Below are 23222 nucleotides of genomic sequence, written 5' to 3' on the forward strand. Positions count from 1 at the left end.
TGCAGACACTATTGCATACGCCAGCAAGATTTTGCTGACAGGACCCTGATATCGCTGTCTCTTGTGAGGCTATGCCGGTGCCTGACAAACACAGAAGTGGATGCTCACAGTCAGCTAATGGATGGAACACAGGGCCCCCAATGGAGGAACTAGAGAAAGTACCCAAGAGCTGAAGGGGTCTGCAACCCTATAGGTGGAACAACAATATGGACTAACCAGTATCCCCAGAGCTGTCTCTAGCTGCATATGTAGCAGAAGATGGCCTAGTCAGCCATCACTGGGAAGAGAGGCCTCTTGGTCTTGCAAACTTTATATGCCTCAGTACAGGGCAGGTATAGGGGACTTTTGGGATAGCATTTGAAATGTAAATGAAGAAAATATCCAATAAAAAAAAGCAAAAAAAAAAAAAAAGAAGAAGAAGAGGAAGAAGAAGAAGAAGAAGAAGAAGAAGAAGAAGAAGAAGAAGAAGACACTGCAGAGAAAAAACCTCATATGAGAAGCGAAAGTAGAAAAATATGTGATAAAAGGTTAAGGGAGAAAGTGGAGATACCTAGGTGAGATAATGGCTGAATTGTGAGTGCTTCCTGAAAGGACTCAGAAAGAGTAGATAAAAAAAATGGTGGGGGTATAACTTGAAAATATTTCTGCAAATGAAACAACACCTGATTTTAAGCCAAAATTTAACTTCAAAAGAGCCCAGAATATAGTAATAAAAATTTAGATATGTTACTGTGAAATTTAGAATATAGGGACTACAAAGAGAACTGACTCTGGGTGCTGAGGAAAAAGGCATCTCATGTGAGGAATAGAGATTCAGGGATTCAACTAGCTGGAAGCCAGAAGAACGTGGGTTTAGAGCCTTCACAATTCTGGGCCAAGAAAAGTCTTTCTGTCCTAAAATTCTCTCTCCAACCAAAGCATATGTTTAAACCTGAGCATCAAATGAAGCCACTCTCAGGTGTAAAGTTTCTAAGGGTTTTGTTTTCCATAAACCCTTTTCCTGGAGGTCACTGGAGGGTGGGCACACCCAAAACAAGGGAATAAACTGAGAAAGAGAAGTCATGAGATCCCAGAAATGTTGTCCAGCAAGAGAAAAACAGAGACGACGGTCAGGATGGCCATGGAAGGTACCACAAAAAACTGGCAAGTCAGACCTCAAATGCATGGATGGAAAATTAGGCAAAGGTGGCTCACACCTATAGCCCTAGCACTCCCGGGAAACTGAGGCAGGAGGAGCACGCCCTCAAGACCAGCTTGGACTACACAGTGCACTCCCATCACAAACAAAACCAGCGGTGTCCCATAAGGCAAGATTAAAGTTATATGCAGTGAATTTAAAAGTATTGATATGCTTAACTAATAGGATGAATTAATAAATACATATAGATCCAGGTAAATACATAGATCAGGGATTTTCTTAGGGAGCTGAAATAAAAGGAAAAAAAAGATCATAGTATGGTGGGCAGATTGGCTTTGAGGCATATCCACAGTGACAACCATGGGCACGGGATACTTCTAAATACTGACTGATGACTCGGTCAAATGATTGGGTCCCATGGGATGCTGGGGACTGGGGATATGAATGACAGTGAGGTAAAAGCAATCTGTTTGAGAGAGTGATACCACCAACAATATCTAATAGCCAACATTTAAAATCCAGGGTACTTAGATTATTTTGAGACATGTGCAAATATACTACCACTGGCTTTAAAGAATTGAACCCTTTTGCTCCTTGGAATGAAAGAATAGATGCCAAGAGACAGACTTTTCTATCATACCTTACTAGCATCTCACTCTCTAAACCAGGGGTTGTATATCAGATATTTACATTATGATCCATAACAGTAGCAAAATTACAGTTTTAAAATAGCAATGAAATATTTTATGGTCAGGGATTGCTGCAATATGAGGAACTATATTAAAGGGTTGAAACATTAGGAAGGTTGAGAACCACTGCTCTAAACTTCCAATCATCTCCTGAGGACAGAGACATGGGAGGCACAGATGTAGAATGTTAACCTACCCATCACTGACATATCTGTGTTGAACTGGATTAAAGTCCCACATATTTATTACAAAATGCTTAAGAGTAGAAAGAGTTACAAAAGAATGAACAACATCTCTCTAGGACAACAGGAAGCCTTTCTGATTGTACAAAACTGAAGACATGAATAAGATAGATAAAGGTCTTATATTCTATCTTTGGAGACTTTACTGGGTCAAACTGCATGGAGAAGCAACAATTTTATAAATATCTCTTTAAGTGGGGATGGGGAAGTGACCCATTCAGCAAAGTGCTTAGTTTAAAAGCTTGGCACCTGAATTCAAATTCCCAGCACCCACGTAAAACTTGGAGCACAGTGGCACCCATCTGTAACCCCAGTGTTGGGTGAGCAGAGGCTAGTTGATTCCATCAGCTCATTGGCTAGACAGCCAAACCACATCAATGGGTTTTCAGGTTCAGAGAGAGACCCTGTCTCAAAAGATAAGGCACAGAGCAATTAAGGAACCTCCTCTATGTGACTCTGACATTTACATAGGTATATGAGTGTTTGGAGCTACACATGAACATGGTTACACAAATTCTACGAGAGAGAGAGAGAGAGAGAGAGAGAGAGAGAGAGAGAGAGAGAGAGCGAGCGCTTCATTTTACCCTGTTGGTAATCAGGTTTGGTACTGACATAATTGATGGAGCAACACTGATACATTGTAACAATGATTTCCTGGTTCCTCTTAGAGTTGACCTCTTGTGTTACACAGCTCTATGCAGTGCATTCAATGGATCATTGCCACGGTTCCATCAGGAAAATGGTTTGATTCATTGGTTTGGGGCAGACTTCTGGATTTGTGACACAGTGTCTATCCAAGATTCAAAGCAATCATTGAAAGGACTGTGTGTGTGTGTTTGTGTGTAGCCCCAGCAGCAGCAGCAGCAGCAGCAGCAGTAGTAGTAGTTTTAAGTGCTACTTTGTATTATTAACATCACTATGTTACAATGCCTTAGCTACTTTGTATAAAGTGCCTGCAAGCCATTGCAATCCACTTGAGGTTAAAGAACCTGGGGATTTGTTGGTTGTTCTGTTGGTTCAATGATCTGCTCTAAGAGTCCCAAGGCTCAAATCCCTGGCTGAGAGGAGGCCTGCCTTTTGCATCACCTTGAAGTGCATGGAGGAAAGGCACCATTCTAATCTGAAAGGTGAAGACAGGCATTGGGCACAGGGAGCAAGGTGGAATTTGAGGGAGTGAAACACAACTTCAGGCAAGGTGGGTGGAGCCCTGCAGGGGAACAAGGGCCTCTCTCATTAGGGTAGCAGCTGAGAAGGCTGGACATGATGATCTGTGGGGGACCACGTGGAGGTGTGAATACCAGCTACAGAGTAGGGAGGGACTTCATAGGAGAGGGAAGCTACCGGCTTTCTTCAGGAAGGGAGTGAACAGGATCAAAAGCATTATTGTAGGAGATAATTAGGGTGGTGTGCCTGGTTACAAGAAGCAGAGGCATGTTTGGACTCTGCCCTTCTTTGCCAAGTTGATGTCATGGTGGACAACTGCCTTCTCTCCTCAGACCCCCTTAGATGTTAATACAGGCAGCACCAGAGGGCCTTGGGGAGCAACCTGCTCCTGAGTCTTTTATGAAATGAAGTAGAGACGCATTTGCTTTTCATCTTTAGCTATCTTTTGAAGAGGATTGAGGAGAAAATTTACAATGTGTCACATTAGGTCTGTACAAATTTTCTAAATGCCAGAACAAAGGCTAGAGCTGGAGGGGGCGGGGGGTGAGAAGAAAAGGAGAGGGGAGGGCTGGTTATGAGAGTAAAAAAAAAAAAAAAAAACAGGCTTCGAAGACACTGTTGGAGCTGAGGTCAGAACTGCAGGATGTAGGCGGCTGTAAAGAGATAATTCTGATTATAATTAGTCAAGAAATCTAAATTCAAGAAGCCAGGTGTTGGGGCAATAAGCTAAAAGAGAGTAGTATTCCTCTCATCTAAAGATGAGAACACTTGTAAATATTAATAGACGTAACTATAAGTGGATTTGAGGGCAGATGTCTCATGTTCATATAATCTATGTGTGTATATATTCTTGGGGTTAGGAATAAGTCATTTATTTCAAATGCAGAAGCAAAAAGAAAGAGGAAACAGCACCGAGAAATGGCAAGTAGTTGCAAGTGAGGAAACAAATACTTAAAAGGGGGTCTGGGGGGCTGCAGAGATGTCTTATCAGCTCAGCACATTCACTCTTGCAGTGAATTTGAGTTCAGTTCCCAGCACCCTGGTCAGGTGAGTGTATAGCTCCAACGGATCCAACACACACACACACACACACACACACACACACACACACACACACACCATTGCATGCACTGCCCCTGCCTTAAGTTTAAAGGGAAAGAGCTCCTTAATTAGATACTTATGGAAGTAGGTACTTCCAAATCACTTAATAAGAATGCATTGCTCTCTCATGTACGACTTCTCTTACAGTTGAGGGCAGTGCAAAATGTTTCTTAACATATTTAAACTTAGGCTATAATTAGCAATGTGTCTGGGTTGGAATTTGTCTACCTAAGTGACATTAGGATGTATTTCTCTTTCTAGATCTTCTAGATTAAATTAGCAGAATGCACCTTTTTGCTTGTTACATGCCAGACTCTCAACATTGCCATAGACTTAGGCTGTCCCCTGCCCAAGCAAGGAAGTGCGGTGAAGAGCAAGAACTCCACACTGCTCAGCTCCAGTATTTCTAAAGCACCCCAGAATTTCTCACTTTTTTTATGAGTTTATTTTATTTATTTATATGTTTGTTTTTTGCAGTGCCAGGGATCAAACCCCAAGGTGTGTATGTTTAGGCAACTATTCTACCACCAAGATACATCTCCAGCCCCACCATCTCTCAGTTAAATAATCCCCATTCTAGCTCAGGCTTCCCATGAGTTCACAGAGCAGATACAAACTCTGCCGTAACTTACTGCAGATTAGCCTCCGGGGATCGTGAATCACAGACCACTATCATAACATTTGTTGTGGATCACTTTCCACATGTGTGTTTGGTTGGGATAAATTGTGTTTTAAAAATTAAGAAAACCTGCGATTTCTTAAGAAGAACTCTTAAGAGGCTTTAATGAAAAAAACTTGTGTGGATCCTGTTTTTTACTGTATGCAAATGGATGCAGGACTATCAGTTGCTCAGACTAGATGCTCCCTGAAGAACCCATGCTTATTGAGACAGTAGAAGAAGTGGTTTTCAAAGATCCATTCCTCTCCTGGTCACCAAACCTTGCTAAAAGAGAAGTATGCCTTTAGAATTATTACTATTATTTTTTAATGGATAAGCTATTGGTTGGTAGGCAACATTCGACTTCCTTTCCTGGAAGTTGCTTTATTTTATTCCATGTGGTGGACTATGGGACTTTCTGCGAGAATGCTGTTATGAAACTGCTGTACCATCCCAGCTCGGGAAGGGAGGGGGACTGTTTTGACTCTCCTGTTACTATGTGAGGGATGGAATTTTACAACCAGAAGGTTCCACAGCAGTTGGGAACAACAGTTGTGTGAGTAGCAAGTAGAAGACAAATGTGTGTGTCCTGTTACTCCGTCTCTGAGTGCGCTCCATGTTGAGACCGTGCCAAGATTTGCTGCTTGCATCAATATTTTTTTATAATTACCAACCCTTGTGTTCATAATCCATTAACGGGGGGGGGGATCTTTCGAATAAGATCTATACTGTCTTTCGGCTAGGTAGCCATCTGGACAGCTGATGCCCCTGCCCCAACCTTATTCAGATGTCTTATTTTAAAAATCATCTCCCATGTTTAAAGTTCTACCTCCTCTTGCAGAAATTAAATTAGCTGAAAATTTTAAAAGCATTAGAAACAGATCAACGTTGTCAAGGAGCCTTTACTTACTGTCTCATCAATAGTGGCTAGTCTGCCCCCAACCCCTCTTCCTGCTAATCGTTCTAATGGTGAGTTGATGCTTCAGTTTTGTTAGTTCTTTCTGTGATACTCCAGTTTTTCCCAAGCTGGTCTTTGACCTTTCTTGGCTTCTTTCATATTAATACCTAAGGACATTTCGGCATAATAGGATTTATCATGGTGGAGGTTGCTGGCGGGCGGGGGGGGGTGTTGGGGGGGCAATAAAACCATAAAGATTCCAATGAGCTCAAAATCACAAATTCATAGCTGTGGGCTTTTAAAAACAGAAAAATTGACAAACTAGTACTGAATAAGACAGTGGAGAATTTAGGGAAAAATTGATGCCTGAATGGTTGTTTGCCAGAAGCAATTCAGTTGCAAAAATCTGATTCAGTGAGCAGGCATGTGGGAAAGGTTCTTAGAACCCAGCAATATACTGAGAATTGGGAATTTCTGGGCTGGGAAGTTCAGGGAAAGAGCAATGTCAAAGAGGGCCAGAGATACCAGGAGTTTAACCAGTAGGCATATATGCTAGCAGCAGTTCGAGCACTACTAAGTACTCGCAGTTCCTCAAATAAGAATGTGTTTGCTCTTTAATTCAACAATTATAGCAGCCCAGAGAGAAAAGGTGAGGCATGTGAGTTGAATTAGGTGGTATCCGTTGACACAAAGTTTTTCTTATAAAATCACCCTTGAACCTTTACTCTGAGTATAGAATTTCAAAACAGGTTTCTCTGTGCAGCCCTGGCTGTCCTGGAACTCGCTCGGTAGACCAGGCTGGTCTTGTAGTTGCAGATATCTACCTGCCTTTGCCTCTAGGGCTAAAGGTGTATGCCACCACCACCTGGCTTCTCTTCATGGTATTTTTTTCTTGATATTTTTATGGACAAATATTTCCTTCGTTCCCTCCTTTGTCTTCCCTCCACTTCTCTTCCGTTCACACAAAATGCTAAGCCACTAAAACTCTATGAAACTGCAGTAGATGAGAACTTGTGTTTCTAAAACAACCAATGAAAATGGTGAGCTAGTCATGTCAGAAGAGTGGCTGGTGAGAACAGGGGCAGAGTATAAAGGGACGGGCTTGGGAACTGGAGGATGGTCTGAGAGTTTTCCAGCCATGTTGTTTCTGCAGTTTGCTGGGGATGCTGTACAATCTATGAGACCAGTCTGTATTCCAGCAGCCTCCTCTATAGCCTGAGTAGAGCTCTTTAAACTCTGTTATATAATCCTGAGACTGGAAATGGAAGTTGGAAAAGATGCTTATAAAGACATGATGAAGTAAGAAAAAAGCTCATTTAGATTGACACAGAAGATGATCTGGATTCAGATTCCAATGGGATTCTTTCATTCCACAAACATTTGTGTCTACATTGTTCTAAGTGGGAATAAGAAGTCAGAAATGAAACCAGGTCCACTCATTCCAAGCCCTGTATTCTATTGTTCTCTCCCTCTCCTTCCTCCCCTACAGCCTTTCTCTTGACAGGTTTTCTCTGTGTATCATTGCCTGACCTGAAACTAATTCTGTAGACCAGGCTGACCTCCAACTCACAAAGATCTGCCTGCCTCTGCCTCTACCTCTGCCTCCTAAGTGATGAGATTAAAGATGTGCACTACCTCTGTATTTAAGGGTTGAGAAATAATATACATAGCAACCAATGTTAGATGTAATAAAAGTAAGTAATGAAGTGATAAGATAGAGTTTGTGTATTGGGTGTGGGGGGGTACACAGACATTAGATAGTATGATGTTTAATTACACGTGGCCAGGAAAATGAGACCCTTCGATCATTCAGCAATCCGTAAAACAAAAATTTACACCTGTGCATGCAGGTGGATTTCCACGAGGGTCTGATAACTCTTCTCAGAAATGTTGATGTATAGAGTACCCGCCCAATTTTAAGAGAAAACTTGGTGTGGAAGCATGCATCTTTAATATCAGCACTCAGTGGGCAGAGTTTGAGGCTAGCCTGGCCTACATAGCAAATTCCAGGGCAGCCAAAACTACACAGAGAGATCCTGACTCAAAACAAACAAGCAAACAAAGCCAATAAGTAGTAATTAATCCTGGAAACAAAAGTCTAGAAGTCGTCCCTCTGTTCCTTTCTCAATAATGCAACACACCCTTCCTAGTTGAACTGCTACTTTAAAAACAAAAACAAAACAACTCATTATGGGCTGGGATTAAAACAATCTCTAATCTCAGTACTTAGGGGACAGAGACAGGTGGATCTCTGTGAGTTCTAGGCTAGCCTGAGCTACAGTATCTCAAACAAAACAAAACCATCCCCAAACAAAACTATTGCATGCCACAGGACTGATTGCCCCCTACCTCATTCACGAAGGCTGCTCCCCAGTGAGAATGTATTTGGAATTAGGAACTTTGTAGCACTTAGTTAAAATGAGGCCATAAGTGGGAGCATGATCCCGTGGGGTTAATGTTATTCTAGGTCATAGTTGTGGAGTGCAGTCCATCTCAGAGGGGAAGACACTGAGCCTGTGGTAGTGGTGATGTGCAGCTGAGATGCCTTTTCTTATTACTGCTCCCAGGACAAGGAGCCAAGCAGAGGCAGGAAGCACTCTCTGCTGTAAAACCTGTAGGCCCACCCGTAGAATCACCCACTCCCACCAAACAAGGCTCTGCCTCCTAAGGGTTCCACAAGCTCCCCAAACAGAGCAATGAGGTAGGGAGCAAGTCCTTAAAATCCTGAGCCTATGAGAACACTACTCATCCTCTACCCACAGCAGTGTCTTTATTAAGAGTAGCCAGAGGGTTCGTTTTCCTCTCGTTCCTCTTCCATCCATACTATTCAGGAAAGGCCATGTGAAGACTCAGCAAGCAGGCAGTCATCTGAAGACCAGGAAGACAGACCTCAGTAGAAAGGAATCTGCTATAGACTTAACTGTGGATTTCTATCTCCCAGAACCGCAAGGGGATCCATGTACGCTGCCCAAGATCCCTGGTTTATGGGGTTTTTTTTTTGTTTTTTTTTTCTTACATTGCCTGAGCAGGCTGATACCATGGATTAGATTATTGTTACTTATTTCTACACAGTGAGATCACAGGTCAGCAGGGGTAGCTTCCAGAGAACACTGCTCACTCCTTCCCCGTGTTTCTCAATGCACTACCTAGGACATACTGTACATAGGAGTCTGAGAACTTCATGTAGCACCTCTGTCGATCATAACTATCTTTCTTCCAGCCTCCTTTAACAGGTAGTACACTAAATAATACTCCTGAGACGGTCATAGTTAACATTGAAGTAGGCCCTTTGCAAGAGAGCTAGAGACAGGTGTCTTGTAGTGTGAATTAAACAAGCGCCAGGGAGATCATCCTTCTCAAAATGAGATAGGCTCAACCCCAAACACCTTTCCCCTTCCCTCCTGTCAATCTCAAATACCCCAACAGCTACACTTTTATGAAATCATCGATCACTTTCTAAAAACTTGAATTGCCGTAGATTTCTAAACAACCATGCCTTCCATTGTTTCCGCTCCACAGATGCAGAATATTATAAAGTTATTAGAGTCTATTTTCCATAAAACACAGCCTTTATGTTTTCACCATCCGGATGTTCTCTGGATCCCAGGCATGGATGTACTGGTGTACTAACTCCACGGCTCACTGGAGATTATGTAACATTTTAGAAATGGGATGAAGGAGAAACAGGAGCGGGGTGCTGGCTACCACGTCGACTGCCGCTCAACACAACTACAGCTAGTGTGACCACAGCTGCAGTCTTTGTACCCAGCTCCCATATCCTAAATCCATCAGCCACAGCGACTATGCTTAAAAAGACTATCTCTGTCCAGATGTCTCCAAACGACGACCAACTGCTTACAGTGTCTTAATTCCTTCCAAATGATGGCTGCCTTGGCTCTTCTCTGACTGACTGGTACCAGTTCATTTTGACTGCCTCACGACTACTATTAGAAAAACCTACCCAGCAAACCTACCCTGTCTTACAGCCAGAGGAACAGCCCAGGTGCACAGCTCCCATCAGGGTTCCCAGGTGAAGAGTGTCCCTCCCACTTTCAATAGTGTCCTTCCTAATTTGGCTGTCACTTCTCACCGCCTAGACTTTCTACTGCATGAAGGAAACAGCACCCCATAGTTCCGCACCTTCTCACTTAGGGGCTGCCTCCCTGCACTGGAGTATGGTGTGTATCTTCCAGACAGATCCTGAACTTTTCCTAAGCGCTCTACTGAGGACTCACCTTCTCCTGGAACTTTTGTGGATAGACACTCCCTCCACCCAAAGATCTCTCAGCAGTCATATAAATAACTCACTGTAACTTTAATTGGCTCGGTTTATAAGCTGGGGCCTCTATCTTTTCTCCCTCCAGGTATTTTTTTTCCACGTGTTTGTGCTATCTCCATTAATTTGTAAATTCCCAGGAGGCAGGGCCTGAACACAGCCTGGTGCTGTCATAAAGGGTATGTGTGCCAGGAAGAATGAATGGGAGACCCCGCCTTTTCTTTATTACTAACCTGGTTTGTTTCTGATTTTCAAAATAGCTTTCCTTAGTGATGATTCTGAGGCTGAAAACATAAGAAATATACATCTAAGTTGAGCTAGTGTCTGGGTAAATACAGTAAAACTGAGAGCTTTCCATAACGTAAGGGGGAGGATGTGCAGGTATTTTGACCCAAAGGGGAATCTGTAGTGTGTTATTATAGTTTATACCATCTTGGGATTTGTATTCTTGTCTCTTGAAGGCTGCAGGAATATCTCAGAAAGAAAATAATATCTGCTTCCAAAGCTGAGATCTAAAAACTGAACAGAGCCTGGGGAAACATCCAAACGATCTTATTACAAGTTTGTTCTGAGTGGAAGGAAAAAGAATGTAATCTGGGAGACCTCCTTCTCTGATTCAAACAGCAAACGTAGCACAGTTCTGAGACAAAGATTCCTAGCTGGGAGAGCCCTTTTCAGCTCAGGTGAGAAAGGGAGCCCCAAAGGTCCTTTTCCAGGACCGGCTAGAGCCAGGATTCCGTCCTTTGGCCACCTGCTGCGCTGCCTCCTAGCAGCACCCACAGAGGAGACTATCTTGACTGTCACCAGGCACCAAGCTCAAGGTATAACCCACGTAGGCGGTGCACCAGATAACATCAAAGCTTTGGGTAGGGGCCAGAAAAGCGGGGTAGGGGGGTGTGGGGGGGTGGGGGGGGCAGCGCAGGGAGGGAACCAAGCGCCTCCCCCAGCGTTTCCTCTCACGCCCACTTCCAACCTAGGAGGCTTTTGGTTTCTGCTTTTGTTTTTAAAATGAAAAGTTGAACCAGGAAGCTTGGGAGCAGACTTTTTTTTTTTTTTTTTTTTTTTTTTTTTTTTGCCTTGTAGTTCGGTAAGTTTTCCTCCCTCCGTTCTTTTGTCTGCTTGGCTTGGGAAGAGCCCGGGCGTAGGGGGGACAGTTGCTGGGAGCGAGCAGGGGAGGGTTTGTAGCCGGGTCGCCGGAGTGGGGGCCGGGGGGAGGGGACTCGTTGGTGGACGGGAAAACCCAGCTCGCAGGGTGAAGGGGAGGGACGAGCGGGCGGTGTGACCCGGGGCCAACAGGAGGAACCTCCGGGATCTCCGCGTGGCGGTGGCGCTGCTGGCCGCACCGGCCGGAGGGCCGGTGCCGTGGAGCCACGGGGCCGTGCCAAGGGGGAGCCCGAGCCAGGCAGCGCCGGGCAGATGCGTGGGAACCGGGGTTGGGGGACGCTCGGGTGCGGCCTCGGGTTGGACCGATGCTCTCCCCTAGATGCTCAGCGGGAGAGATAAGGTCAGAGTACCCACAGGACCCTACGTCTCCCAAGGGGCGCAACAAAGACTCTTACTTGGCCTGCTGGATGGAGAGAAAGAGGCCCCTTGGAATCTCTCTGCCTTCCCAGTCTAGAGCCATCATTGGGATCCCCATTGTTCAAGGATTTTTGACAGTTCAAGCTGAAGTTTACCAGTTACCGGGCTGGACGGGTTCACTCATCCAATTCCGTTTATTTGCTATTTGAGGATCTACTATTTACTGTGTCACAAAACAAACCGAAACCAACTACTTAACATTTAACATAGCTGCCTTTCCCTGCATTTTGGTATGGAAAAAAAAAAAAACGCATTTAGACAATTCAGAAAACTTACCAGGAAAGTGTTCTTATATTAACTATCTCAGAGAGAAGTTTTAATACTGGTTTGTTGCTCAAGAAAACACAGTAAAATGACAAATCAAAACCAGATATGCAGTTTTCTCAAACGCTCTTAGCATTGCTGTATCTTGGAGACATCCTGGGTTCATGGATACATTTCTGTTGTCTTCAGCAAATATTGAGTTAAAAATTTCTCTCTGGCACTTAACTTTTTTTTCTTCTCTTTCTGTTTCAAGTAACAAAAACTCGACTTCTGAAGACTTTTTGTTTTTAATCTTAACACATTATCTATGTCTGCATGTTTATCTTTTGGTTCAAACAGCTCGGCTGGGGGAGGGGAACTACATTATATGTTTTATGAATCCTACCCATTGGGTATTTCATTTAATAAAATAGAAGACATCTTACTGGAATATTAAAATGGTACTCTTTCATTGTAAGGCTGACATAGTATTACCCACCACCCGAGCTTTCTAGCTGCATAATCTTTGCTCCTATGACCAAATTTACTTTTTGGTAGGCATATTTTCTTCCTCTGCAAAACATTATTTTTGGCTCTAAGCTTGCCATTACCAAGTATTCCATTTTTAATAATTTCCATTCTGGGGCTTTGTGCTTTTCTTAGCTCCAGCAAGCTAGAGGTAGGACTTCCTCGGGGGATTTTAGGGGTCAACCGTTAGCAGGAACGACCTGGACATCTTTATGAAAGCCTAAGGGAGCAAAACAAGTTTGCACAGATGGTCAGCTGTTAGTGGGCGTATGATCGCTTAACAAAGAATATTTTTGTTTTGCGCCTTTTTTTTTTTAACACCTTATTCTTTCCAACTTTGAGGTGGCCCGTACAATCTTCTATCGGCTTTTTTTTTTTTTTGTGGATGCGTGTAATTTTTAAGTTCAAACTGCTAGTATTATGCCTACCCTTGAAAACCTGCTTCGTTCCCCAGAGTCAGCTCTCCTGATATTTCCAGAAGTTTCCAGTTCCCGTTCTCTAACGCTTTCTAGCAGCCGGGGTCAAACTCTGGTTTGTAATAAATTAGTCTGTCTTCCCTGTTCACTCCCCCAGAGTTCCAGAAGCCTGCTGGGTGGCTCCGCCCCGCACCCCCTCTTCGGCTTCCAAAGTTCCCTCGCGGGTTAGTCCCCAGCTGACAGGCAGCTAAGGAGGGGTTAACTGCGCTCGCCGCTGCTTAGGCTCTGGGAAGCACCGGCTCTCTCCGGAATAACCTTGGCTTTCCTCGGTCTTTTAATAGAACATCCGCCACCAAAAAAGTGGTTTCAGTTTAGGGCTTAATAACACGTCCCCTCTGACCCTCCAAGTCAACAACCCAGCCCCCTTTCATTCTCTCTCTCTTTTTTAAAAGTTATTTTTTAAAGTTAATGCGTTTCAAGTTTCACTATGATTTTCCCCTTCCCTCTACGCGGAGCAGAGGAAACCCCCTTGGGGTCCCCCCTCCCTCCAGGGTCCTCCTCCTCCTCCTCCTCCCTACCAGGGCCAGGGCGAGGGGCGGGGCTGGGAGACACCATGACGTCACCGGGCCGGCCCACAGCCTGCTCTAGAAAGTCAAAAGACGGTAAAGAGAATCCGGCCCCGCCCGGCCCCGCCCCTCCTCCCGGGCCAACCGCCCCCGACTGCGGCCCGGCCGGGCTTCCCCGGGCCGCGGAGCCCCGCCTCCGCTGCCGCCCCGCCCCGCCCCGCCCTTCGGGCCGCGCCTCCTCCTGCGTCCTGGGTCCCCGCGGCGGGGCCTGCGGCGGGCGGGCGGGCGGGCGGGGCGGCAGGGGGCCCCGGGCCGGCTTCACAGGAGCCCGCCCTCCCGCCGCAGCCCCCGCCCCGCCGCCCCCGGGGATCCCCTGCTGCCCCGCCCACGCGCGGGGGGAAGCCGCCGACCTTCGCCCTGGCCGCCCTCGCGCTGCCAGCCGTCCTCACGGACACCCGGGAGAGGTAAAGGCCGCTCTCCCGCCGGGTTCCACTCGGTCCCTCCCGCGCCCAGCTCGCGCCTCGGTGCCCGTCGGGAGGAGGCTCCGCTTGTGCTGATGTCCCGGTTGTCAAGTGCAGCGCAGTTCCCGACGGGTGCGGGGCCGGGCGCGGCGGTGGGGGCGCTGCACCCGGGAGAGCGCGGCGCGGGGGGCGGGGGCCGGGACCACCTCCCCCTGGCGGGCGGGCGCGCGGGTGTGCGTGTGAGTGAGTGTGTGCGCGTGTGCCGGCGCCGACCTTGCGGAGGGGATGCTGCGTGCGGGAGCCGCTTGCCACTTCGGCGGGTCCTGGCCGCACGGGCGGCGGGAGCTGCGGTCCTGCGAGCCCAGCAGGTACGGAGGGCCGGCCTCCTGGTCGCCGCGGCCGCTTCTCGCAGGAGGGCTCGGCGGGGCTGCGGGAGACCAGGCCGCGGCTTCCGCACCTCCCGGCTTTGTGGCTCGCTTTCCCTTTCGGTCTTTGCCCGGAGTGCCTGTTTACTCCGGGCCACCTGGGTAGTTTCCCTCCCCGTAGGGCGCGCGCCCGCCGCTGGTGGGTCGGGGCCGGTGGGTAGGGGCGCGGGGCGGCTTGGGCTCGCCGCGGGGTCGGGCTCCAGCCGGAGTTGCGGCTAGAGAGGGGAGGGGGCTGTGGCGAGGCTGGCGCGAGGAGGAGTCTCAAGGCTGCTGCTCTCGCCGACTCTGTCCTCCTCCTCCTCCTCCTCCTGCTCTCCGCATCCACTCTAGGCTCCTTCCGGAGCTGGCACTTCCATTCCCCCCTCCTTCTGGCATGCGAAGCGCTTTGTTCAGTGCAGCGTTGCAGAGGGGTTTTCCCAGGCTCCGCCCTCCACATTCATTCATGTTTTTTCTCCTTGTGACTGTCTTTACGCTTTTTTGATTGTGTCCTGTTTTTGCACCTTGTAGTATGTATTTCTTTCTCGAGAAAGAATGGTCGATCACTGGTCCTAGTCGCCACGGTGGTGCTGTCGTCTTTGAAAATAACCACTTCTCCACCGCGGATTTAAATGTGGGCTGGACAGCTAGGGACAGGGGGGCTGGAGGCTGCAAAACCGGGTCGCACAAAGCTGTTACAGGTTGGGAATTTGCATATTTTAACATTTAAGCTTGGGAGCTGTGGGAGGTCACGTGATCGGCTTACAATCCGAGTTCACGCTTTAAAAACTTCGTAATATCGTGACCGCTTAAAAGCTTTAGTTTTAATACGGAACGGAACACTTACAGCTTTATCTTTAAATTCTCTGTGCAGTCAAAACCTTTTTGGATGCTATAGCTGATGCCTCTGTGGTAGGGGGAGTTGAGGAGCTCTATCTTTCACCCATCATTGACCGTCCTGTTTCTTATTCTTCCCCTGGCGTTAGATTGGGGATAGTTTGTGTTATGCCGACTAATAGCCGTGTTAAGAGCCGTGTTGCTTACAGTCGCAAGCACGGTAATAGCCGCCTTTTCCTTATGCGTTTTAACTAAAGTGAAAACATACATCTAAAACCTTAGTCTGGGATACATGTTCTTTACCTTAGAGGCGTTCTTCCAGGGAATTAATATTTCAGCATTTTCATGTGGTAGGCAAAGCTTCTACATTGTGTAGCTTACTCCTCAGTCCTTAGCCCGTTTGGGGTGGATAATGTTTCCTGATTTTACAGCTTGGGAAATCTGATCTTCTTTTCTGAGAGCTTAAGTACCTTGAACAAGGCCACACAGAATGGGGTAAAGCCTGGCCTTGAACCTGGTCAGGTTTGATTCCAAAGTATGTCTTCATGATTTGCTGTGTCATTCATCCCTTTGGGAGGGGATTGTCCTTGGTAGGTAAATGTTATCTTCTCAGAGGAAATGGGCAAGGTGTCATGTGGGGCCACGTTCTGAGGAAGATTTCATAATCTCTCTCTAAACTTGTTTTTTTTTTGTTTTGTTTTGTTTTTTGTTTTGTTTTCTCTTTGTAAAATGGATGAATTGGAGTTGTTAATTTTTTTTTAATCTCTCCCAAAACTTTTTTCCCCTACCTCTGTAAAATGGCTGAGTTTGAGCAGTTGATTCGGTTGTTAGGATTAAATTAGGTGATAAGTAGAAACTCTACAGTAAACCCAATAAGTGTTCTCTTGTGTCGTGTACAGTAATAGATATGAGAGGTTTTAAACAAAAGCATCCTTAGTCTATTGTGTTTGCTTAGTGATTAAACTTGGTTTCACCCCATAGGGCCTGCTTAATGGGCTTTGCTTATCAGCACTGTTGCAGGAAGTTGAAGCTAAACTTTTAACTGATTATTGAGAAAGAATCTAGTGGAAGAGGAGAGAGGGAGGTTGCTGATTTGGACAGATGGGTGGTTAACTTTCAGGCACGTTCAACCTTTTGGCATTGCAACATAGGCTGGAGGACCTTGCAACAGAGTTACAAAAAAAAATCTCAAAAGAAATCTTGTAATGTTTTAAGTAAGTTTACTATTTTGTGTTAGGCAGCATTAGTAAAGGCAGCATGAGTAGAGATCTTCAGTCAGACTTAGTCCTTGGGCTGTAGGTTGGACATGCCTGTTGGGTCTTGGCATGATGCATTTCAGCTTGAAAAAGCAGAGTCAGGACAGACTAGGTTGTGCTGCAGTAACAAGTAATTCCCAAGCCTCAGATGCTTAAGTCAACAAAGGACTGCTTTTTGTTTAGGCAGCGTGATCATCTTGTGTCACTGGCAATGCAACTTTTTTAGTCACACATGCTGATTGGAACAGTGCCTGGCCTGTGCCAGAGGGGACAGAATGCTCTGGAATATCTTGCTTTGATAACTAAGTGCGCCAACATGGATTCGAGGCATGTCTGTGGTCTACTCAAAGGTCAACATGTAGCCGCTGATCACAGGCATGTGCAGTCCCGCCAAGGCATGTCAGCCATCACTGGGGAACAGCCACCATTGCAACTGTGCATGTTAACTGAGTCAACTGAAGTGACATGGCCAGGACATTGGGCTTCCCTTATAAATGACCATATGTATACAGCATAACTGTCACCTTACACTAACTTTCATTGTAACTAGCAGTGCTGTTCTAAAGTGAGCATTCTCATTCTCATCTAACTAATGTCTAGAGACTTTTTTTTCCACCTGTTTTCTCAACAAGGGGACCTAGAGAGTGGCCCGTCTTATGGCAAGATGACCTGGCTTATGTTTAGTTAAAAGCGAATGGTGCTTGCAGAGGTTACCTTCTATTGAGCTTAGGTCAGCACTGCTCTAAGCCCCTACCTTTTGAAGTGTCCTTCTCTTTTGACGGTGGTGAGATTTACTGCTTTTATCTTTTTCTTTGCAGCATGTGGATTAACTGATGGCCAACGAGTACATGGAGCCAGCCTTTTGTAACCTGCTCTTCCAACAGTTTCTAAGAAGAAAAGGGAGCTCTTAAATCTAAGAAAATGCCTCGCACGAAGCAGATTCATCCCAGAAATCTCAGAGGTAAGGCTCTGTGTTCAGTGAAGAAAGGCTTCCAGTGACCCCCATCATCAAGTGCATTGCTGGTACCAGGAATGCCTGTGGCCTCCTTAGGCACTGACCCTGCTTCATGGCCAGCACCATTATGCCTCATTCCTCTTTGTCTTGTATAGTAACTGTCCCTTACCTGCTGGATGAATTAATCCCTCAAGAATTACAGTTCTTTTGTGGTGACCTGCTAAAGGCTGATATTAATCATTTCTTAATAGGAACTAGGGAATCTGAAATGGATGGTTGATGTTTTCTGATAATTGATGTTATGTTCATTTGTTCAAAAAAAGAATTCCTCCCCGATCCTTTACGTGTCTCTGGGAGATTGAACCCTGGGCTTCAAGCATGCTAGTGAGATGTCGTGTCAGTGAGCTTTGCTACTGTATGCTGTTGGAGGTTTACTTCTGTACATTATATCAAGACAAAGAAGTGAAAGAAAGTTGGAACTCACATTTATATACTACTTTACTTGCAGAAGTTAGAACAAACTGACTTATTTTCAACAGAGAAATATCCTGTCAAACTTGTATATAAGGCTAGAGATCTCGCTTGGGGTTAGACTATGGGCTTAACTTGCTTATGGCTCTGGATTCCGTTCCCAGCACCAAGCAAAGCAAAACAAACAGGACATGTAACACATTTCATACGGCTGCAAGGTGAATGGTTTTCCATTAAAAGTAAAGGTATTTAATACTGGGAAACTAAGCATATTTTGCTATATCTGTTTAACGATTGTTATTGTTTTGAGGTGTTATATTCACTGTGAATAGCAGTTATCTTTTCTATTTGATTCCAGTATATAGGGATTTAGCAGTATTGAACTTGTGAGAGGTCTCAGTTGGTACAACGCTGGTTGTGCTACTAGGAGGACCCGAGTTAAGATGTCTAGAAGCCACGGAAGACCAGAAGCAGTAGTGTAGGTCTGCAGTCACAGTCTGTGGCAAAACAGGGTATGGAAACAGGAGCATGTCCAGAAAATTGTGGGCCAGATAGCCTGGTATGTCCAGACACTGAGAGCCTTTCTCAGACAAGGTAGCAGGTGTCCACATGTCCACACATGTGCTATGTCATGTGCACACCAGTATTCACACACATGCACACAAAGTTCGGGATATCTATGTAAAGACTGTAGCAGTGTGAAGCAAAAAATCTGCTATATCAAAAGATCTTAGGCAAAATGAAATACTGTGTCTCAATATTAGAGTTGCATCCTGAGGAATGCAGAGCTGGTGGCTCTGTGATAACAATTGCAGAGGGCTCATCTGTCCACGTATATCACGTGGTCTCCACTACTGCACACCTGGCCTGTGTGGTTAAGCCATTGCTCCTAGGCTGCAACCAGGAGCATGTGTTTTAGGCAAGGGCTGATTAAAGCTTTTCTGTTCATAACCTCTTTTTTCTGAAGGAAGTTTTACAAGCTTTTGGTTATATACAAATGTAAAATATAAAGTAGGTATAGAAAGCAAGTATTTATTAACAGTAAGTCATAATTTAAAAAATATACATTGCATGTTTGTTTATGCACATGTGTGTGCAGCTATCTCAGAGACCAGAAGAGGGTGTCAGAGCCCCTGGAGTTAACAGGAAGTTGTGGGCTGTTCAGGTTGGGGCTGGCAACTGAACTCTGATCCTCTGCCAGGTTAGCAAGTCCTCTTAAGTATTGAGCCAGCTCTCTAGTCCCAAATCATAAAAGCTTAAAAACATAATTATTCATTAATTTTGTCATTTATTAATGATAAAAGAGAATCTACATGCTAAATTGTTTATTTTTATACAAAAGAGTTAGGTCTTAGCTGAATATTTGATGCTGCAGGATGTAGAGCAGGTTTTCAGTTGGTCGGTGCTTTGAAGTGATGTTTTTTGGTGCTAAGAATGCTCTTTTACTTAGTTCATAGTGCTACATGGCAGAAGTAAGGTTAGGGGCATTTCAGAAATAGTTGGAAATTCTATCCTAATCCCAATCCATTTATTTATTTGTTTGTTTAATAAAACCCAAGTCAGGAACTAGAATAGCAATTTTTAAAATCAGATATTGTAACACTAACAATATAGCACAAAGGTCAACACTAATTCGATACATACCATGCTGTGGTTGGATATATTAAGTTGTTACATGTTTTTAGAGAAGCAGGAAACTTTAACAGATATCATGGCAGTCTATAAACTAGAGTTGTCTGGCTTCTGAGCCTAGGTGTCTCAGGCAGGGTTGGTTGAGTGTGAGATGGCCTATGCTGTACAGAGTATGCTTGTCCCCTGCCCAGAGCCAGTGGTGCAGTGCAGTGTGGCAACATGAGTGAGCACCCCAAACACCTTGCATTCAGCATGCCTTTTGTTTTTAGTTGTGGTGGGAAATATTAAAAAAGAACGGCAATTTCCTGAGCTATGCCAGCCACCAGCCAGTGGGGTGTTCTTATCTCTGCAGACTCTCTGGCCTGGAGCTTCTGAGTTCCCTTGGTCGTTGCCACACCAGCCCCATGCAATGACCACCCATCTCTCTGTTAGCTGTCACATTTCCCAGTAACCTGGTAAAATCAAAACCCTAGAAGCTTATAATTAAGTAGTCAGATCTATATATCAATAAATTCTCAATTCACATGATGCCCACATAGTAATTTCAGAGCCAATAGATAATGATACAAGCTGCTCACCACGATTAGACAAGTTATCCCAATTATTCTATCCCTATATGAATTATAGCTACCTGTGACATTATAGCTACCTGTGACATTTAAAGCCAAGTGGAATCTGGACTGTCTTCTTTCCCGTCCATCTTCCTTTCCTTCTCTCTGTCTCGCTCCCTGTCTCTGCAGCTCTTAGCTCTGCCTCCCTTTCTCTGTCCAGGCTTCTTGATGTATTAATCGTTCAATCAGTTGGACAGGGAAGATCCTGCTACATTCAGTTACTTAATTTTTAGTTTTTGCATATTTAGAAATATTTTCCTGTTGCAAAAGTATTTTTTTCTTTCTGTTTTTCAACATCCACATTCAGTTTTTGAGAGTTAAATAAGCCACCTACAATTTAACAGTTAGAGCTGAGTCAATTGAAAAATTGTAAAGTATTTGTATATCTTAAAAGAGTAAAGTGCAGTATAAAAGGTAGAAATGCTACATCCGTCCAGGCCTCTTGCTGTGTGGAGGTTGCAGGCCTTGAAGCTGCTTTGGGTGAGTTAGAGAATGATGCCCCTGATAGCTTGGGGTGCAGGCACCAAGGTAGACTGTGAATCCTGTGTGGTCAGGCTGTGCTTATAAAAGTTGTTTTTCATCTAGGAATAAATTAATATTAGCATACTAAGATTACCTTTTTATTTATAAATGAAAGGACACTTGTCTTTTTGAATCTTGTAATACCAATTATCATGAAATAGAAATAGATTTTACAACTGTTCAAATTTGTTTTTATACTCTTATTCTATCATTTTTTCTATGTTTCTTTGCTTTTTAATTCTTTATTTTATTTATTTATTTATTTGATGAAAAAGTTGAAAGTACACATAATAGCTGAGGTTGGGTCAGGAGCATCCGTGGTACAGTTTTCTGCCTCTCCACCTTACTCCCATAGAAGGTCTTTAGGGATCTTTGCACAGAGCTGGCCTTCTTGGACCTGTCACCTATGATGGCAGCTCTTCTTCAAAATCCTTCCTGAGGCCCTGCCTGAGGCCACTCTACAGGGGGGTGGGGAGGGGTGGGGGGGTGGGGGTGGGGAGCAGCGAAGAAAGAGAGAGAATGTGCGTGTAAGTAGCCAGTGACATTGTTTATGTTAGCACTATTACATACTCTGTAGTATCTGCTTTTGCATGCCTGCTATACACCAGGTTCTCAACTCAATGCCAGTGTCCTTCCAGTAGGAATGAGTCTTGTTTCTGTGATACTGTTGAGTGACAGGGAGTCTTTAGCGCTGTTGTAATAGGAAAACATACTTTAGGCACATGTCTTCAAGGTTAGTGATGTCTTAAAAATCAAACAGGTTCATTGTAAATGTTCTTAGGAGTGACATATTTGGCTAGTCATCCCCAGGTGACAGTTGGACAGATGATCAATTTCTCGAGCTACGTGAAATCAGTGTTTTCTGCCTGCAGATGCACTAGAACTCTGTGCTGGCATAGGTAACTCCTGGGCTCCCATAGGAGCTGATGAGTGTAGTGCAGGCTTTGATGAGGCGGGATTACACGGAGCACAGTGACTGAAGCATTGGGAGTGGATCTCCCAGAGTCGTGGAGAAAGTGTGCAACTTGAATATGTCTGCCTCACTCTCTTAGAATTTGAGCTCTTTGAAGGGCCGACTTCATCTTGTTTTCGGATGCAGGGAGGGCAATTGGGGTAGGATGCCTGCCAAGGTGGGCATTGGAGGCTTGCCTTTAGGATTTTTCTGTCTAGAGAGAACCACATTCCCATTTGTATAAAGGCAGCAGACAAGCTAATAGCGCCTTGCTTAGACAACTAGTAGGAGCCCAGAAATTTGTTAATGAGTCCTAAACTTGTGAATTAATTTATGGTTTCTTAGCTTTACAGTTGTGTTACATGAGACACATTTAGTAGGAGCCCTCCATACCTGTGATTGGTGACTGGGGACTGCAGCCATAGTTGCAGCTAATTCAGGAAACTGAGGCCTGAGGATTCCTGAGGCCAGGAATTCAAAGTTCGCCTGCACAGTTTAGCACTATCTCAATAAACAAACACTCAAACAAACAGTCCTTATTTTCAGAAGGAACTGTTGCTGGTTGTTGGGTCTCTTCTTAGGATGTGCTCCCGTGATCTCTGCTGCTGGCCTGTGGCAGTGAGTACCAGCACCTAGTTAGTTTTCGAAGAGGAAGGACACAGTGGACCCTGTAGTGTGCTTGGCTGAGAAGGGAGAGTACACATTAGTCAAGGGCAGTAAACACATTTTCTCTCCATTTTTTTCTTCTTTCTTTCTTGTACTGAGAATTGAGTGTAGAGCCTTGTGCATGTTAGGCAGTGCCCCTCCACTGAGCTTACCCATACCCTTTAAACTCATTTTAAAATTTAACTTATAATGCTATTGACCCACGTACCTCTCACCCACCTTACTCCCCCACCTGCCAGCCAGCCCCCTCTCCTCCTAACAACATCCCTCCCAGTGTATACCTTTTTCTTTTGTTTTTGTTAAACACATTTTCAACTTAGGCAGTTTTCATTTTAGGATAGAGCTAAAATTAATTTCAAGGTGTATCTGTTTATGATTTGAAAGTATTCATTGGCTCGTGGACATTAAAATGTCTGTATTAGTCAAATGTAGAGTAAATGAGAATAAGAAACTTGCTTCTCTTCTAAAATTAAAATATTTTTCACTCTTTGGACAGGGCTTAAACTAAGTTGGGTAAGCCCCTCCTCCCTGGCCTACTACAATAGTAGGTTGCAGAATTGGGTGGCCTGGGCTCAGCAGAGCATAGGAGGCCAGGGAGGAGGGGCTTCCGCAGGCTCACTTCCTGTAGGAGGGAGTCTGAGCCCTTGTGCTCTCTGGGCAGAGTTTGCATGAGGATAAAACTCTCAGTTCTGTTGGGACAGGGCTGAGTGGGGCAGGGCAGGTAGTGGAGTATGGAGTTCACACAGCTTCCTCTGTCAGTGTGTGCGCGAGTGCGTGTGCGTGTGCGTGTGCGTGTGTGTGTGTGTGTGTGTGTGTGTGTGAAAAATTAGGGGTTGGAAATAAGCTGGTGGAAGAAGTTACCAAAATTTAATTTTTGGGTAAGTGCTTTCTCTCTCACTGATAACTTGGCATGTTGTAATTTGTTTTCCCCATGGCCCTTTGGTTTACTTGCCAAAGA

The 23222-nt window shown here is 45.0% G+C and overlaps 1 protein-coding gene and 1 long non-coding RNA gene across 6 annotated transcripts in view; both read left to right on the forward strand.

Annotated features, from left to right (window-relative positions):
* The first annotated feature begins 8886 nt into the window (after positions 1-8886).
* On the forward strand, positions 8887-12441 carry Gm28707. The gene is made up of 2 exons (XR_001780922.2): positions 8887-10987; positions 11650-12441. It is a non-coding gene; the product is annotated as a predicted gene 28707 (long non-coding RNA).
* A 1331-nt stretch (positions 12442-13772) lies between these two features.
* Positions 13773-23222, forward strand: part of Hivep1 (human immunodeficiency virus type I enhancer binding protein 1) — a 133132-nt gene continuing 123682 nt past the window's right edge. Inside the window, exons 1-2 of one of the 5 annotated variants that reach the window (XM_006516839.4) lie at positions 13773-13964; positions 17274-17416. In XM_006516839.4, the coding sequence (XP_006516902.1) occupies positions 17377-17416 (40 nt within the window). In that variant the 5' untranslated portion in view covers positions 13773-13964; positions 17274-17376. Of the gene's footprint in view, positions 13965-13996; positions 14094-14150; positions 14330-15886; positions 17186-17273; positions 17417-23222 lie in introns of those variants that run through there. The other 4 variants (NM_007772.2, XM_017315359.2, XM_006516840.4 and 1 more) reach the window with 4 other exon arrangements.

The sequence above is a fragment of the Mus musculus genome, chromosome 13 (genome assembly GCF_000001635.26).
Source record: "Mus musculus strain C57BL/6J chromosome 13, GRCm38.p6 C57BL/6J".
Classification (NCBI taxonomy): domain Eukaryota; kingdom Metazoa; phylum Chordata; class Mammalia; order Rodentia; family Muridae; genus Mus; species Mus musculus.